This window comes from Dama dama, chromosome 15, assembly GCF_033118175.1.
Source record: "Dama dama isolate Ldn47 chromosome 15, ASM3311817v1, whole genome shotgun sequence".
NCBI lineage: Eukaryota > Metazoa > Chordata > Mammalia > Artiodactyla > Cervidae > Dama > Dama dama.
In genome coordinates, this window is record NC_083695.1 from 67,809,918 (window position 1) to 67,828,654 (window position 18,737).

The 18,737-nt window shown below is 45.3% G+C and overlaps 1 protein-coding gene and 1 non-coding gene across 3 annotated transcripts in view; one reads left to right on the plus strand and one right to left on the minus strand.

The window, feature by feature from the left end:
• PKD2L1 (polycystin 2 like 1, transient receptor potential cation channel) overlaps positions 1 to 18,737 on the minus strand; it is a 44,511-nt gene continuing 25,774 nt past the window's right edge. For both annotated transcript variants that reach the window (XM_061163129.1, XM_061163130.1), the window contains 13 exons: positions 8,931 to 9,058; positions 8,211 to 8,464; positions 7,043 to 7,267; positions 6,637 to 6,865; positions 5,800 to 5,970; positions 5,445 to 5,626; positions 5,035 to 5,155; positions 4,060 to 4,158; positions 3,727 to 3,848; positions 2,294 to 2,420; positions 1,050 to 1,171; positions 679 to 806; positions 1 to 371 (listed from right to left, as the gene is read on the minus strand). In XM_061163129.1, coding sequence (XP_061019112.1) covers positions 304 to 371; positions 679 to 806; positions 1,050 to 1,171; positions 2,294 to 2,420; positions 3,727 to 3,848; positions 4,060 to 4,158; positions 5,035 to 5,155; positions 5,445 to 5,626; positions 5,800 to 5,970; positions 6,637 to 6,865; positions 7,043 to 7,267; positions 8,211 to 8,464; positions 8,931 to 9,058 — 1,976 coding nt within the window. In that variant the 3' untranslated portion in view covers positions 1 to 303. The remainder of the gene's footprint in view (positions 372 to 678; positions 807 to 1,049; positions 1,172 to 2,293; positions 2,421 to 3,726; positions 3,849 to 4,059; positions 4,159 to 5,034; positions 5,156 to 5,444; positions 5,627 to 5,799; positions 5,971 to 6,636; positions 6,866 to 7,042; positions 7,268 to 8,210; positions 8,465 to 8,930; positions 9,059 to 18,737) is intronic.
• Positions 2,828 to 2,900, plus strand: TRNAE-UUC (transfer RNA glutamic acid (anticodon UUC)). The gene has a single exon. It is a non-coding gene; the product is annotated as a tRNA-Glu (tRNA).

The following is an 18,737-nucleotide window of genomic DNA, read 5'->3' on the forward strand; positions in this document are numbered from 1 at the left end:
ATGCTCAGGAAAGTTATTACCCTTTTTTCCTTTATTGTTATTGACTTTAAAATTATCACAGCAGAGTTCAGAGCACACAGGGGTGAGAGGCCCAGCAGGAAATATTTCATAGAGCTACACAGCTACACACAGAAACCTTGGTTCAAAAGGCCAGGCACAGGGTGGGGCTTGGCAGCAGCAGTGGTAGCACCCACTGCCCTAGAAGTGGAGGGCGTGTGCTGGGGGAGCTTCTGGGGAGGCGGTGACAGAGGAACATGCTGTCTGACGCTTTAGGACCCCTCCCCCACTGCTCTCCTGCCCGCCCTAGAGTCCCCAGGGGGCTGGAGTCACAGCTGAGGCTGTCTGCAGGTGCTCCCAAATGCCTTGTTCCCCTGTTGGAAGAAAAAAAGGACAGGTCACTTGGAGGAGGAGTTTGTGTCCCACTTTCCTTTTACCTGGATCTGTTTCTCCAACCCCAGACCCTCTCCTGGAGGCTAAGGCCACCCTCAGGCCAAAGCAACCAACTTCAGTTCTTCTTTCCACCCACCCGACCTCCACTGACAGACTGACTATTGGGAACATGTTGCCCCAGGAGCCTGAAATGCTGGTCTTTCAAAAATGTTTTGCCTCCATCCACTGAGTGGAAAAGATGGTAGAGATCAGCTGTGGGCAGCCAAGAAGAGCCAGGTGAAGGACCACTCACTGCTCCCGGAGGAGGAGCCAGCCACCCCTTCCTCTCCACCATCATCAGCTTCGAGCTCATGGCATCAACCTGGGTCATGACTCCTTCCAGGACAGTCTCCAGCCGCAAAACTCTCCTTGTGAGCCTGTGCAGGATTTGAGAGAGACCAAAGGAGCAGAAATATGTGTCTGGAGAGCTGGGTGATTCTAGGGGAAGTGGGTACAGAACAGGGGGTACCTGTATGGGAGCAAGCAACATAAGGCCCAGTGGTGCTGGGAGAATTAAAGGGGGACAGGGGTTTTCCCTGGGGTAGGATAGGGAGTTGGAAGGAAGCTCAAGGTAGGACGACATAAACACAGTCAGCCCTGGGCCCCCTGGCTGCACGTACGTGTAGAGTTCTTCTCCCGAAACCCAGCCACCTGCTTTGGCAGCCTGCTTTGGACTCGACTCGCCTGGTAGGCTCCTCACAATGGACCAGCCCAGGTTCTCCAGCTCAGCATGGATGGCCACCTGAACAGGAAGTCAGAGGTCAGGGAGAAGATGACTTGGGAAGTCATCAGCTCCTGCTCCATCACTTGCTCTAATGGGCTTTCAGGACCAGGCCTTGGGCTATAGTTATTGCTATTTCCTTTTCCCCTCAAACTCTAGAGACAACAGAATCAGAGTGGTGGTGCTGGACACAAAGCTGGCCTGACCTCTGGGAGAGAATCACCTCCCCAAGAAACAAAACGCAAGCTCCTTGAACCACTGATGAATGAGGCACTCACTAGAAGCCAACTCTGTTGAGGAAGAGGAGAGACAGTGTCCTGGCACTGCTCCTTTAGCCCTTGGCTTTTTGGTCTATGCAGGCTAGGGATGAAGAGGCATAGAAGGGGCAGCTAAGAGTTTGAGAACTCCAAGGAGAAGGCAAGTGCTCTGAAGGAATTGTCAGAAATTCCTCGGCACTTGGTCCTTTTTTCCCTGAGGCTGTGTTTTAGAGCAATGATGATCAAGCTTGGCTATGCACTGGAGTCACCTGGGGAGCTTTAAAACTGATGAGGCTTCCCTGGTGGTTCAGTGGTAAAGAATCCACCTGCCAATGCAGGAGACATGGATCCAGTCCCTGATAGGGGAAGATCCCACTATGCCATGGACCAACTAAACCCATGCACCACAACTCCTGAGCCTGTGATCTAGAGCCTGGGAGCTGCAACTACTGAGCCCACATGCCACCAGCTACTGAAGCGCACGAGTCCTGGAGCCCATGCTCTACAATAAGAGAGGCCACCGCAGTGAGAAGCCTGCACACTGCAACTAGAGAAAGCCCGCAACAAAGATCCATTACAGCCATGAATAAATAAATTAATTAAATTTAAAAAATCAGCCAGTGTCCAATTCTGGCAGAACCACACTGAAAACAAATGATGGCTGACCCCCACTGACTCCCCCAGAGATTCTGGTCTGGAGTGTGTGGCCTGAGCATGAGGATGTTTTTAAAGCTCTCCAAGGGGTTCTACCACACAGCAGTTTGAGAACCACTATTCTAGAGAGCTCTTTCCCACCCATCCAAGTTGGTTTGTGTTCTGGGTGTGCTGCAGGAAGAGGAGAACGAACAGTTTCCTTGTAGCCTCTCCACCAGCCATCTGGGCTCACCCTCTCCCCCTTCAGGTTCTGCCGCATCTCTTTCTGCTCCTTCTCATCTAGGATGCCATTCCCATCTTGGTCAAACCTGGTGAAGGCAGCCGTGAGCTTGGTCTTCTCATGCTCTGTGTGCTCCAGCCTGAAGATAACAGGGGATGGGATGAAATGACCTCTGACCTGCCATGGCTGTGAGCTCTCCATTATGGACTCCTCACTCTTTTTTAGCTAGACTCTGGCAAGAGTCTTGCTCTTTAGGGACAAAGGGGTCCACATGAGAAAGCCAGGATGTCAAGGTCTAGTGATTTGATACCCCTCACCCAATCCCTTGAATCTATTTCTTCCTTCCCTGACTCCTGCTGACTAGGTTCAGGCCCTCAGGATCTCCTAAAAGAATTACTGCAAAAGCTCTTTGCCTCCAAATAACCCACCCTCTACCTGCTCCCTACCTCCTGCCCTGTGGCCTTCCCTTCATTCCCTACCCCTGAAATCCATCCTTCATACTGCAACTAGAGTAATTAAGATTTCTAAAGTACAAGACTAGGGAATTCCCTGGCGGTCCAGTGGTAAGGACTCTGCATTTTCACTGCCAAGGGCCCAGGTTTGATCCCTGGTCAGGGAACTAAAATCCCAAAAGCTGTATTGCATGCCCCTCCCCTACCCCCACCCCAAAAAAAGAGTACAAGACTAACTATAACCCTTCCCTGCTTAAAACCCCTCCTGGGCACCCTATTCTTTGGATAGAGAAGTGGTGTTCAAGGTTTTTCCCAGTGTGGCCTTAGCCCATTTCTCTGCCTCATCTGTTTGCCCAACCTTTCATTTAATGCCTTACAATGCTCAGTTACTTATTACTCCTGTGTATGTGGCTCAATTTCAGACCTCTTTGCCTTTGTATGTGCTTTTATATCTCCATGCTCCCTCTCTTTTAGTTGTTTCTGTTGTGGAACAGAATCACTGTTCTGTGATTGCTGTTTATGTGCTTACATGTCTGTGAATTCCTGGAAGACAAATATTATCTCATTTGATTGTATGCCTGGCCCACAGCTGGTACTCACAATATATCTGTTCAATGTTTATTCATATGTTTAACTGAGAAGCAGGGAGAGGATGGCCAAGGAAATGATCCTGTGTTTGTGAGGAAGCATAGAATTAAGCTCAGAGTTTTGTGGGAGTGAGGGATGTATACAGTGGTTAGGGAATCATGGTATTACACTAGTGCTAAGGGTTGTTCAACAAGGTCCAGAATATCACAGAACACGATCAGACTCCTTTAAACCAAGGGCACAGTTCCGTAGGTCAGGATAAGAGACCTATAAGCCAGGGTCAAAGGCCTGTAAAACAAGGTCAGAAGCCCACAGGCCAAGATCGGAGGGTTACAAAGGGCATATGCTTGAGGGTCAAGGACTTATAGACCAATGTCAGAGAAGGTTGGATTTCCGCTTGCTCACTCCTTCAAGCTGTTGGTGAAGTCCTCGAACTGGATCTCCTGCTCCCCAGCCTGCAGGACCTTCTGCACATCTGAAACCTGCTCCTTCCTCAGACGCAGCCTCTGTAGGGTCTTGTTGTAGCCCTGGACAGGGACAGGAAACAGGCCTGGTTCCCGCCCACAACCTCCTCCTCATCTCTTGTCCCCACCTGCACTCACAGGATGGCAGGATCCCAGGGATAAGCTGAAGGCACACGAGAGCACAGGCCCCTAACCCATCAGGCGCAGACCAGGACACAGAGCCTTGACCTGGGCCCTGATGCACATGTACGGCTCAGGGAGACTGAGTAGTCACCTGTCTCAGGAGGTCTGAAAGCTGTAGCTCATCCTTTTGTCCAGCCAGCTCCTCCTTGACCTCTGAGTATGTGTCATTGATGATGGCCAGGAACATGTTCTGGAGGAGAAAGCAGGGATCAACGTCCTCACTTCCAGATCTACTGACAGCATCAAGTCCATTGACCCTATGAATGGCCCAATGTGTGTTCTAAAAAGGCCGATACTTCCAGCCCCATCTCTGCAGCCCAGTAATCCCCACATCTCAGGGTCCCCAGAGCCAGCCTTTCAGCACAATTCTATTATGGGGGTGGGGGTAGGGGTCATGCCCCCTCATCAACCTGATGTCCTCCTTCACTGCTGCAGTAATCTGGCCACTAAGATACCCCAGCATATGCCACAGGCCCCCTTCATGGAAGGGTCTGCCTGTCACTGAAGCCAGAAACTTTCCAAGGTGAGTAAAATTGTGCTCTCTTTACCGTCTATCCCCAAATCCATATCTGTATCCCTGTCCACCGATCAAATAAAGAAACCTGCTGGCTTTTCTAACAAAAATCAAACACAGATCTTTCATGGTTGGCAGGGAGAGACAGCAAATACAAAACAATGGTAGTAGAAAGAGCCAGAGAGCCCCAGGGGGAAGGGGGGCATTCTTAGAAAATAGGCAGAAAGGCTTTCAAGGGCAGGCCCTTCTCCTCATGAGGTAGACTTTCTTCTCTTTCCATCCTTGGAGGACAGGGGTTTGATTTTAGGGAGGAAGCTTGCAGATTCCTTTATCCTCTGCAAACTGCCTAACTGTGCTGACCACACACTGGCCAACTTTCAGAAAATGCAGAGGTTCTCCTCACCCCCCACCTCTCCATCCTTGGTTTGAGAAACCCACCATAATTATTAGTGTAGAACATGGGTGGAGGGGGGTGCAAAGCCCCACCCTGCAGGCCATTCACATGTCCACTCCTCATGTTCCCAAATCCCCATCCCTCAGTGGGACCCTCACCAGGAGCACGAAGAAGACGAAGAAGACATAGGTGACAAAGTAAACAGGTCCCAGGATGCGGTTGGCGTTGTCAATAGCATTGTAGTCAAAGTCCCCAAGGATGATCCGGAACTGAGTGAAGCTGAGATACCATGGCCTGGGCTTCACCCTGAGCCCAACCGTGACCTTGACACCATCTCACTTCCCTCCCTACTGCTCTTCAGTGAACTCAGAGCCCTGACCCAATCTGATGCGGACAGAACAGGGTCAGAGATGCTGAGCACACACACTAGGGCTTCTGGGGCCTCATCCAGATGCCTTAAGCACAGAGCCACCCACATCCACATCCCCCCAAATTCCCCAAGGATACACACACCCCTAGAGCCAGAGGGTGAGGGGCCAGGGAGGAGTGAAGGAGGAGGGACACGCACATGCACTTGACGAAAGTGCTAAAGTTTTCCACTTGGGTCCCGAAAAGCAGGTAGCCCAGCTGGGCGTAGGCGAAAAACACAATGAAGAACATGACAGCAAAGCCCAGGATGTCCTTGGCACAGCGGGCCAGCGTGGAGGAGAGCTGGGTCATGGTCTTGTTGAAGCTGATGTACTTGAATATCTGAAAGGGCCATGTTGAACCAAGTACTTAGGGAAGAAAGATAAAAGCCTGAAACAGTCCACTCCGGGAGCCTAGGGAGGCCACAGGAGTTGCCAAAACCAGACAAGGAAAATGAGACAAGTCCTAGGGAAGGGAGAATGAGGTGCTGCTGAGGGTGCGGGGCCCCAGGGTACCTTGATCCAGGCAAAGAAGAGGTTGACGGCGTTCATGTTGTTGTATTGTGTCTGCCAGAAGGCGAGGAACTCGAAGTCAGCATACATGTTTGGCTGCTGTAGAAGCTTCTCCATCAGCTGATTCACCTCGAGGGTTCGGAATATGTGGAAGCCCACAGCCATAATGGAGAGCTGTCACAACGGGGGTTGAGGGGTGTCAGAGAGTCAAGAGAATCTCAAGGGAAGTTCAACCATGAAGTCCCAGGGGAGACCTGGAGTGGATAAGACAGGTGGGGGGAAAAACACCGCTTTCCCTGCTGAGTGGTTGACTATCTTAGGTTCAGATGGAACTGGATAGGATGATTGGGAAACATCTTAAAGTCCCAGAGAAGGCTGTGAGACCAGTGGTAAATATGTAGGTTGTAAAGGACCATGTAGAGATGGAGCCAAGCAATTTTATTTCCCCTACCTCTTTCCAGCCTTGGTCAGAAATGCCTGTGTTCTGTTAATGGGAAGGAGAGGAAGATGAAGAGGCAGAAAATTTTAATAGAGGAGAAAAGGCAGGAGTTTCAAGGGGACAGGTCATGAGGGGGAGAAACAGAAGAGGAACATAATGTCAGGTACAAAAAAGAAGCAGGGCCTGGATCACAGGCCAGAGGGAGAGGAAACATGGAGATAGGATTCTTCTAGGGCCGAGCCTGGGGCACATCAGCCTCTGGCTTAGGGAACTGTTACACAGCGATTTGACCAGAAGTCTCAAGGACTTGGGATGCCAGAAGGAAGAACTGGGAGCCCCTCTCAGGGTCGACCTCCCTGCACCACCCCAGGTGTCCCAAGTCTAAGACATCTGTCCCTCACCAAGATGACCACCAGGTCCAGAATGTTCCAGATGCTGCTGAGATAACAAAGCCCGTGGATGTGGAGCTCTAGGATCTCCTCCACTATGTAGTAGAAGACGAAGATGCAGAAGGTGATCTCACAGCCAACAATAAAGAAGTCCCAGTTGCTGACATAGCGGATCAGCTTAACCGTGCGGATTTGCCAGGATGGGATGGCACCTCCTGTAGCTGGAAACTCCACCACCAGCCTGTGGGAGAAGTGGGGTGTCTGGTGGGGCCTTGCGCTGGGACAGTTCCTCCCGTCCTCTCCCCTCCCCCACCATAGGGAACACATTTAAGGAAGGATCTCCAGCAAAGGCGAAGTGAACCAGGAACCATGGATGACAGAGGGAAGGCAGGGGGATGACAGAGGGAAGGGGACCCACCTCAGAACACAGAAAAGATTGATGTTAGCATTGTAGACTGAGAAGTCGATGAAGACCACCCGAGTGCCCCTGTCAAGCCACAGGCCCTCCTGAAGGTCCCTGAGTGCCTCTGCACAGGCCTGTTGAGATCCTGGAAAGTCCAGGTAGTAGCCACCTCCACTGTAGCTTGTGAGCTGGCCCCAGTGAGAGGAGCCTCCCAGCTCATCCTGCGAGTGGTAGGTCCATCTGTCACAGAAGAAGCCATCTGAGTGGAGAAGTCTGAGCCAGTACCAGAAGCTGGTCTCCCAAGGCAACGGCAGCATTTTATAACTGTCTGGGCTTTACAGTTTCATATATATTACCTATACATATCACAGATACACTTTACATGTATTATCTTGTTTAACATAACTATTTGAGAAGGAAGGAAAAATATTATCCACATTTTACAGAGGATGAAACTAAGACTCAGATGTCTGAGATAATCCAGCTAGTTAGTGGCTGAAGTGAAATTCAAATGTAAATCTCCTGATATTTTACAATATCACCCAAGTCTACAGATAACAAACCCAAGTCCACTTTTGACTCCAGTCTGAGTAGTCCCCATGAGGAAAGCCCAGAAAAGGCCCTTTCTTCTCTTGTGGTTGTGCACCTGGCTACTTAGTCCCATGATTCTCTGTTCTGTCCACAAACTTTCCTCCCTGGACCCTCATTTCCTTCCCCTTCTTTCCTGTCCTATCAACCCTTTTCCCCTTTCTTCCCTAATTCCTCATCCATCCTTGGCCCCTTGCTGCCTTGCCCTAATAGCTCCAAGGGTCAGACTCTTCCAGCCATGACTTGTTTGGAGCATCAATGTTTCATCCATTCTCCATACCCAGGAGGGATTTCTGGGCAAGAAAGGATGCTTCCTCTGGCAGGACTGCCTCCAGAGTAGGGCAGCTGTGACAGGGACCTGTGTGTGAAGACAACTCTGGAGGCTATGGCTCTGTCTGCTAACATACCTTCTCTGTTCCTCAATGACCCAGACCAGGGTCTCCAGTCACAGATGGGATTCAGAGAGATGCCTCTCACCTCCCCACCAAGTACCCCCAAGGCTCTTTAAGTCTGAACGGAAATGGTTCCCAAACCTGGGATGGGCATCAGGTTCAGAGGGGCAAGCCCTGTGACACTGGTTGGGGGACTCACTCACGCTGTGCCATTGAGGGGCCCAAAGGGGAGTTGTTCTTCCTTGTCTGGGGAGTAGACATCGTAGCAGCTCAGAATGTCCTCGCGGAAGTCCTCATGCACCACGCAGGAGTCATTGCGGACCCGCAGCTGCCGCAGCCTTGGAACCCCCAGCAGCAGGTTCTCATAGTAGATGAAGGAGTGGGGGCCACGGCCAAGGCTCTGGTTGTTGTACCATTTGGTCCAATACAAGCTGTCCAGCAGTGGGCCCTGGGCAAACTAGATCACGAACTGGGTTGAACCTGACCCAGACTCTCCTGACTCTTACCCTTAGAATTCCCTTTTCCCATACTCACTGACCCCCTCCAGCTTGTCTCCAGTCTGCTTCTGTTGGGCTCTTCAGCTTCCCCGTGAACTCTTCCGCGTGAAATCTTAGCCTGATGGCCTTACTCTTGACTTAAAATACATTTTGAAGTTCTGCTTTACCTCTGACTCTCAATACTAGTTTAAGCACTGACTTGACTCTCTGATGATCATCCCGATCTCTAACCTCTCATTACCTGAACTCTGTCTAGTCTGACCCATTCATTCATGCCTGACCCCGTGACTCAGCCTGATACTGGAATGCCCTGGTCTCTGGATATGGCCTTATCTACCATTTCACAGCCCTGAAACCTGACCCATGGCCTCAGGCTTTAGGCCACTGTGAAGAAGAGGGCAGGGGTAGAGGAGATCTCATACTCACCTCCCAGAAGTCCTCCATGCTGCTGATGGCCTGGAAGGAGATTCCCGTGTCTGATGGGGAATGTAAGAAGAGCTCAGACATCACTTTGGTGTAGTAATAGGCGCTGGAGCTGGTCATTCCGTAGGTCACTAGAAACCAACCCAAGAGGCTGTGTCCTGAACACTGTTTCCTTCTCCATTATCCGGAAGAGAGAGGATAGCCACTGCCTGAGGTCAAAGATGCTACCTGGATGGGATATACCCCCTAGAGTTGGCTAAAGGGCTGACAGTGGCATTGGGGAAACCAAGGAATTAGGGGAAAGTTGTAGTTATAGCTCTCCTCCTCTCTTCCCAACTCACCTCAGAAAAACTTAACTCCACTGTAACTATCTCTTGACATTGTCATTCTAAATAGTCACTTTTCTCTTCCTGAGCCGGCTTAACTTCCTAGCTCTTACTCCCCAGAACCAAAAAATTTCTACCTTCTACATCAGGTAGTGCTTCCCTTTATTTGTCGTATATTAATGCCCTTGGAAAAATGCCTCCAAACTCGAGTATGCCAAGTTCAGTTCGGTTCAGTTCATTTCAGTCGCTCAGTCATGTCTGACTCTTTGCAACCCCATGAATCACAGCACGCCAGGCCTCCCTGTCTATCAGAAACTCCCGGAGTTCACTCAAACGCATGCCCATCGAGTCGGTGATGCCATCCAGCCATCTCATCCTCTGTTGTCCCCTTCTCCTCCTGCCCCCAATCCCTCCCAGCATCAGGGTCTTTTCCAACAAGTCAGCTCTTCGAGTCTGCCAAAGCCATGCCCAAATGCCTTGCCATGGAGATGGGCGTCCTGGACCTTGGAGTCAGTGACTGCAGCTATGGGAGTAGGAGGTAGGCATGGCACCTTTGGCCCCAGTGCAGCCTGCTGGGCATAGCTGTTCTGAGAGAGGGACTCAGAGCATTCCAAGAACAAAATAAAACCTGGCCTTTGTTCTGAAGAACCAGATCCCCCTTGACCACCTTGACACACACATCTAGACCAAAGTAGGGCTGTCAAGGGAAGTTACAAGTTTTCTGGTTAAAGGGCAGAATTGAAGAGTATAAGCTATTTACTTTATAGATTGCCCCTCAAATGAGATTTGTCTGGTGTTTCCTTGTGTTTAAATTCAGGTTTTGCATTTTTGGTGAGGAATAACAGAGTGAGACTGTCCTTTTCAGTGCTTGATATCAGGAGGCACAAATTGTCTAACTGCATATTACTGGTGATACTAGCTTTGATCCCTTGTTAAGATGATATCTTCCAGCTTTCTTCAATATACAAATATTATTTTTCTCTTTGCAATGAACACATTTTGTGGGAAAATACTTTGAAACTATGCAAATATCCTTTATTCATCAATTTTTCACCATTGATGACTTTTGCCTAATTATTATTATTCTGGTTGTCATGCTGTGATTTGCTCATTCTATCATTCCTTCTGTGTTTATTGGCATTCTCTTCAGGAAGAGCTTTCCTTACTTCCTCACTAATTTATTTTTTATGTTTATCAGTATGAAACTCTTTAATATTTCTATAATTCTGTAAAATTTCTATAATATGTCAATTTTTTTAGACAGGTCATGAAAAGCAAAGAAATTGTCCTAAAATACTAAAGAACTCTTAAAGATTAAGAGAGACTAAAGAATCATGAAAATGAAATGCAGTATGAACATCTAGTTAGGATTATATTCTGGGCCATAATTTTTCCTTTTTCTATAAAGGCTATTAGTAGAATAACTGGTGAGACTGTAATAAGGGGTGTTCGTTAGATAATAGTACTGGATCATTGATAGTTTCCTGGCTTTGATCGTTTCCTTATTTTTAGGAATAACAGGGCATTATGTCTGCAATTTACTCTCAAATAGTTGTGTGTGTGTGTGTGTGTGTGTGTAGAAGGGGGACGAAGAGAGAGGGATAAAGAAAAAGCAACCACAGTAAAATATTCACATTTGAGACATTTGGGTGAAATACATATAAGAACTCTTTCTATTATTCTTGTAACTTTTCTGTACATCTGTAAATTAAAGTTTTTAAAAATTGAAGTAGGATTTGTCAGCCTCTTGTGAACAACTCCCTTTAAGAATTTTCATTTTCAAATCTTGGAACCTATTTTCTTCCAGTGCCCCATCTGGAAAGGGAATGCCCTGGGATGGAACTGAAGTTCACTCACAATTTGGGAGGAAAGAGAGGCCAGTGAGTGGTCTCAGATTAGGCACAAGCAACACCATTCATTTCCAGGGAGAAATCAGCAAAAAGAAAGCATTATTATTTCACATTTCCCCATTCCACTCTACTAGTTCCAAGAGGTGACTAGATTTCTCTCTAAATAAAATCTGTGATTACCCTTCCTTAGTATCTGGAGGACTCAGACTCAACTCATCTGAATCTGGAAAATGGGTTGGAAATCAAACTCTTCTGTCTGCTGAGAGCCTACCACAGTTAGAACTGATGGTCAGTGAGCTGAACTTTTCCTAAATACCGCTGCTGTGCTGTGCTCAGTCATATCCGACTCTGCAACCCCCCTGGACTGTAGCCCGCCAGGCTCCTTTGTCCATGGAATTTTCCTGGCAAGAATACTGGAGTGGGTTGCCATTTCCTTCTCCAAAGGCTCTTCTGATCCAAGGGATTAAACTCGCATCTCTGGCATCTCCTGCATTGGCAGTCGGATTCCTTTACCACTGCGCCACCGGACATTGCTGATTAAAATGTTATACCTCTAGAAGGCCACTAGGTGGTATTCACAACTATATCTTTTTCTCTTCTCCAATTCTAAATTACCCCTCAGAATTAGTATTGCTCTGAACTGGTTCTCAACCCTTTATGGAGGAGGCATAACATCTCTGATTATTATCCAAGACAGTAAAGACTATGTATTCTGAGAAAAATGGTTTCACCTAGTCAAATGCCCACTGATACTCAGAACACCTATTATATGCTCTATGTTAAATGCTTGACATGACTATTTCATTTAATCCTACAACAACCCAATGTATTAGGTGCTATTATTTCCCCTATTTTCTACTCTCAGAGGGCTGGAGTCACTTGCCCAGGGTAAATAACATAAGGGAGCCAGGAATCAAGGATGGCCCTATATCCAAGAAGTAGAAGTTATAGAAGGAAAAACTTAAGTTCCATTAATGGCAGAACTTCCAAACCGTGTGTGCTTCCTGTTAAAAAATAGGCCACTTCACAAACATGCATTTCACCCCTGGCGGTGTCAGCAAAGGACCACGTGCTGAGGATCACATTGAGGGGGTTTCTGCAATGGGCAGCCGCTGGCCTTTCCAGTTCCTTCCTTTAAGATCCAGTGAAGGAGTGGAATGGCTTCATATGTTTCAAAAGATAACACTAGGGGCGGGGCTGGGGGCGCTGGGCCCCGCTGCAGACCCCGCGGCGGGCGGGGGGCGCCTGGCTGCCAGGACCGGCCCTGTGGGGAGAGGGGCGGCGGCGGCGACCGCGCGAGGAGAGCCCCCGGCTGTCCTGGTAACTTACAAGATTAAAGTTAAATTTGGTTGACGATTCTGAACAAATACGCTGTTTTATTTGAGGTATGCCATTTGGAAGACTGAGACCATGGAATTTTATCCTTGAGGATAAATCTTTGATACTCTGTATTTTGTATAGCAAGAATAGGAATCCTGAAGCTGAATTACCTAAGGGGCCTCTACAGCGAAGTGAAATAGATGTTGGTGGAAGCATTTACATCCAATCAGCTTGAAGAGTCTCAAATGGACCCTATCACTGAGAAATCAAGATGGCAGTCCACTATGGGGAATTGAGAAAAATGAATTAATACAAGAGTGCTGTGATAATATGCAACCAAGACAGGGTTCTTTTCACATGAATTTCATGAAATGAATGAAGATATAGGTTTCTTAATAGCATAAATGGACAGTGAATTTGACTTTCTAGAGACTTTTTGTATCATTAAGAATATTTTTTACTTTTGTAGAAAAAGATGGCACATTAACAGATGATAGTTTGTATGCCTGGAATTTTTTGCGGTTTGATTTGTACGAGTACGACCTTGTGGAATGTTAACTTTAATAAAATTTCTAACACTTAAAAAAAAAAAAAGATAACACTAGGGCAGAGAAAGACAAGCAACGGGGAGGAATTTGAATATATGTCAGTATGTCAGATGTCAGTGCTAAGCCACCTTTCTGGTGTAGTGAGGGCCTCATTCCAGGAAATTTTCAGATACTGGACAATGACTGCATGAGAATGCTGTGAAAGGGATTCAGAGACCAGGTGGCCATCCAGTACAGAGAACCTGATTTTTTTTTCTCTTAGATACTAAGTTCTCCTACACAGTATATCATATCTGGTAACTTTGGCTTCAGATCAAATTCCCAGTTGCTGAATAATAACAATAATTGCCATTACTTACTTATTATTCACCAGGCTTTGCATACATTTTCTCCCATAATCCTGAAAAAAAACCCTCATAAAGTAGGAACTATCTATATTTTATGCAGACAACAGAAATCCAAATGTTATTAAATAACTTGTCCAAAGATCAGACAGCAAGCAAGTAGAATTTGGATTCAAACTCAAGTCTGACTTACTCCAAGGACCATGAATTTAGCCATTGCTCTACATTATACTAATATATCACTCTACTACTCAACATCCTTCTGATAACGGGTCCTGGCTCTCCTTCCAAAAGTCAACACATATGATTAGGATGGTGCAGGTTTATAAGGTGTCCTTAGAAGAAAACTATTTGAAGAGTTTGACATTTGACTCAGGAGGCAAATTATAAAAGCAATTGGTGAACTCAAGATGGGAACACCTTAAAAGAAACTTCAAATTTCTTCTGGTATAAATGGAAAATGTATATAAATCTGTATCAAGAATCACATTCTGACATAGATGAGTCCCAAAGAAGGGGAAAAAATCACGTAAAATTGTTAACCTGGGTTATTCACAATATCAAAAAATTACAAACAACCTACATGTCCTACAGAAAGGCAGTAGTTAAGTAAATTATATCACTGAGACACTTAATGGAGTATGATACAGCCATTGAAATGCTAATAAAAGCAGAATGAAAAATTGTTTCCCTGCTATCACTATATTTAAGTATTTTTAAAATGTTAAACATGTAAAAATTTAAAGGAAAAGTGAACTTTTAATGAAAAGTATAATAGATTCAATTAATCCTATAATAATAATAATAATAGAATAGAAACAATTCATTTAAAAAAATCTTCTCACCTTTTTGTTTTAAAGTCATGCGTTGAAATTTCCAGGTGCTAGATGCTCTACTGGGCTTTGTGACTGCTCCCCTAAGATCCTCTCTTGGTTCATACCATGATTTTATGTGAGGTATCACACCTCTCCTGATCATCTCACCTATGTCTCCAGATGCTGAATCCACCCCTGGATCTAGGACTTGGACAGGAGGCTCAGAGCTAAGCTGATCCACAAATACCTCTCCCTTGGTACCATTATTAGTTCAGAGATGAGCATCTAATACATTTCAGATCAAAGACTCATGAAGAGAGATTTCTGGAACCTTTGGGAATTTCCTCTCTCTTGCTAGATATGAATAAGAAGGCCCCAGATGATCCAGACTTAGGATGAAACTGATCATGCAGCTGACAAACTGAATAACAGAAATAAGTGATGATGTCATTAAGTCACGAAGCAACTGGATTGATCAACCCTGAACCTTGCCCTCCTTTGGATCTTCACCTGGACAAAAAGTCCCATTAAGGTGTAAGCCTGTTTTCACTGGATTTTATTTTATTGTAACAGTCCTTACTTATATGGAAATCAAGACATTTTCAAAAAGATTGCATTATTTCTGAGGAAAATGGAGCTAAAAAAGCTTCTGCTACTGTCTGAACATCTCTAGAAGGTAGTGGATGGTAGCATATCTGTGCCAAAGTCTACATTAATTAAAATACATTACAGCCCTATAAGAAAGAGGGCTTGGTGACCAAGCCAACTGATGATGAGGATATTCTAGGAACACACCCATCATTCTGAAACAAAACTTTCTGAACTTTATTTATTAAAGTCAGGTTTCTAGAATATCATGAAATTTACTTATATACCTACTCCTAAAAATTGCCTTTATAGAATAAGGATATTATACAGATTTTAAGAAAGGCAGATATAAAAAACAATCAAAAGTAGCAGAAATTTTTAATATTGCCTTTATCCATTATGATATTCCATGTTCCTTATATACAAAATCCAACGAAGCTAATTCTTCCAGAGTTACATCTTCTTATTAACTGGTGTGCTCTTTCTTACAATGAGAACTACTCAATCCATTTGTGTTTTCTTTGCTTTAGCTGCCAGGAACCTCAGGGTTTTTTCTCATTTGTAGTGCCTTTGTTCATTTTAAGTTATTTTCCTCCCCTTCCTCCTCTTATTTTGCCATGTCTTTTTATTACAGTTTTAAAAGGTTATATTTTATTGTATCTGTGCTTCTTAATGTAAACTGGCTCAGGTTCCTTATGGACATAGGTAGGCCACAACATCCACTGGATCATCAAAAAAGCAAGAGAGTTCCAGAAAAACATCTATTTCTGCCTTATTGACTACGCCAAAGCCTTTGACTGTGTGGATCACAATAAACTGTGGAAAATTCTGAAAGAGATGGGAATAACAGACCACCTGTCCCACCTCTTGAGAAACCTATATGCAGGTCAGGAAACGACAGTTAGAACTGGACATGGAACAACAGACTGGTTCCAAATAAGAAAAGGAGTACGTCAAGGCTGTAAATTGTCACCCTGCTTATTTAACTTATATGCAGAGTACATCATGAGAAACGCTGGGCTGGAAGAAGCACAAGCTGGAATCAAGATTGCCGGGAGAAATATCAATAACATCAGTTATGCAGATGACACCATCCTTATGGCAGAAAGTGAAGAGGAACTAAAAAGCCTCTTGATGAAAGTGAAGGAGGAGAGTGAAAAAGTTGGCTTAAAGCTCAACATTCAGAAAGCTAAGATCATGGCATCTGGTCCCATCACTTTGTGGGAAATAGATGGGAAAACAGTGGAAGCAGTGTCAGACTTTATTTTGGGGGGCTCCAAAATCACTGCAGATGGGGATTGCAGCCATGAAATTAAAAGACGCTTACTCCTTGGAAGGAAAGTTATGACCAACCTAGATAGCATATTTCAAAGCAGAGACATTACTTTGCCAACAAAGGTTCGTCTAGTCAAGGCTATGGTTTTTCCAGTGGTCATGTGTGGATGTGAGAGTTGGACTGTGAAGAAAGCTGAGCACCAAAAAACTGATGCTTTTGAACCGTGGTGTTGGCGAAGACTCTTGAGAGTCCCTTGGACTGCAAGGAGATCCAACCAGTCCATCCTAAAAGAGATCAGTCCTGGGTGTTCACTGGAAGGACTGATGCTAAAGCTGAAACTCCAATACTTTGGCCACCTCATGCAAAGAATTGACTCATTGGAAAAGACCCTGATGCTGGGAGGGATTGGGGGTAGGAGGAGAAGGGGATGACAGATGATGAGATGGCTGGATGGCATCACCGACTCGATGGACATGAGTTTGAGTAAACTCCGGGAGTTGGTGATGGACAGGGAGGCCTGGCGTGCTGCGATTCGTAGGGTCACAAAGAGTCGGACACGACTGAGCGGCTGAACTGAACTGAGGGCACAAATATACATTATTAAATAAGTATGACTGTAATAATTATTATTAATCATCATCATCATGAACTTGTGTAATAACTTGATTTTTCCATTCCAGTGTTCATAGTAGAGACTGAAAGTTCTTGTCCTCTTTTTTGAATTGCTAGAAGACCTTTCCAACTCAGAGCAATAAATCAGAAGTTGCTTTGTTCTTTTCGTTTCCCAGGTGATCATCACATAGGTCATCATCACCCAACTCTGAGCTCCTTGCCTGTCCCTAGTTACTATTTAAAGAAACAGAGCCATCCTTTTCTAACAGCATTCTCCTTGGGCAGGAATGAGATCCTTTCTTTCAACTAACTGACAAAGTACCTTGAAGAACTAAGGTGCTTCCACCAGTAAGTGTATAATTCCTTTATGTGTCTACACTACTCCTCTGCTGGAAGAATCTGTGTCTTCAAGTTTTTGACACTTAAAAGCCAGCTACTTCTTTCTTAAGCTGGCTGGCTCTGAGGAAAAGCACTGCAGATGCTTCTCTAGAAAACTGCAGGTCCAGTTCCAGCCCTGGCAGTGATCATGTGGATAGAACTTCCACTGTTCTATCCATCCTCCAATTGCAGAAGAGCTGGAAGTTCCTTGGGCTTTACCAGTCCTATATATTTAACCTATAGCTCCTCTGGTGGCCTTTTCCTGAGCCTCTCTTATCACCTTGCTTGCTGAGAAGCTCTCTGAAATATCTCTACCTATTTATTAGAACATTGGATCCCTTTTGGTTTTGGTCACATACATAATGTGGAAGGAAATAAGGTTTATGGTTGGCTTCCCAGGTGGCTCAGTGGTAAAGAATCTGCCTGCCAATGCAGGAGACATGGGTTTGATTTCTGGATTGGGGAGATTTCCTGGAGTAGGAAATGGCAACCCACTCCAGCATTCTTGCCTGGAAAATTCTATGGACAGAGGAGCCTGGTGGGCTGAAGTACATGGGGTGGCAGAGAGTCAGACAAGACTGAAAAACTGAGCATGTGAACAAGGTCTATGGTTGTCCCTAAAGGACAATTCTACTTTCTTGTGAAATAAAATACAGTGCCCTGAAACTCACCCTTCTTTAATGTCTCCCCAACAATCTTTAAAAATAGTTTCACAAGAGCTTAAATAAACATTGGAATACTCCTGCTGGAAAAAAAAATCAGATCTCATTAGCCTCCATTATGATTTATGTCAGGGATTTCTCTAGGTTCCATTAGCTGTTGCTGTTCTCCTGCCAAACTATGGAGAAGATTTATTCTCCCCCTACCTGCCATAGACTGTTAGCTATTCCCCAATACATCTCCTCTCTTTTCTGTATAGTAACATTATTTTATCTAGGTGCACATGACTGCCAAACTAAATACCACATTGCCCAGCATCCCTTGCAGCTAGGTATAGTGGCCATTTGAGTAAATTTTGGCCAATGGAATAAAAGTGAATGATATGTTTCCATGTGCCGCTCTGACTTATGTCCTTAAAAAGAAGGAAAATGTTTTCCTTTTCTACTTTCCTACTTCCTTCTACCTAGAGCATGGACATAAGAGCAGGAGCTAGAGCATGAGACAGATGCCATATGTTGAGGATGGCAAAGCAATATGGTAGAATGAGCCTGGGCCCCACATGATTATGGAGCTCGACATTAGTTCAGGGCTTCTTATACCTCAGATTATTACATGAGAGAGAAACAAGCTTCTGTCTTATTTAAGCCACTGTTATTGCAGCTAAACTAATATCCCAACAGAAGCAATTCATATGAATAGATCCATATCAGAAGGGTACTTTCCAAAAGGACTTTTTCTAAGAAAATTAGGATAGGCATAGAGGGAAAAAGAAAGAGTTGAAATCAGCAAGCTGTTAGCCACAAAATTCCTGTTCTAAGAAAAGTCAAGTCTAATCACAGATCTCTTGTTAAAATCACTTCTTGGATACACAGAACATTTTTCCTTCTCTTAGTAAGACATTCCCTATTAAGAAATTATTTTGTTCTTCTTGGGCAATTCCTCCCTTTGTTCTTTTCTTTACCTGCCATCCTACTCACACATTCTGATTCATGCTACTGGATTATCCAAAGTTGGATTCCAAATACTTTATGTTTCTTAAGATGGACCGTAGGCAGAAGAAAGTTGGGACCTGGAAATGAAGGAAGTGTTAAGT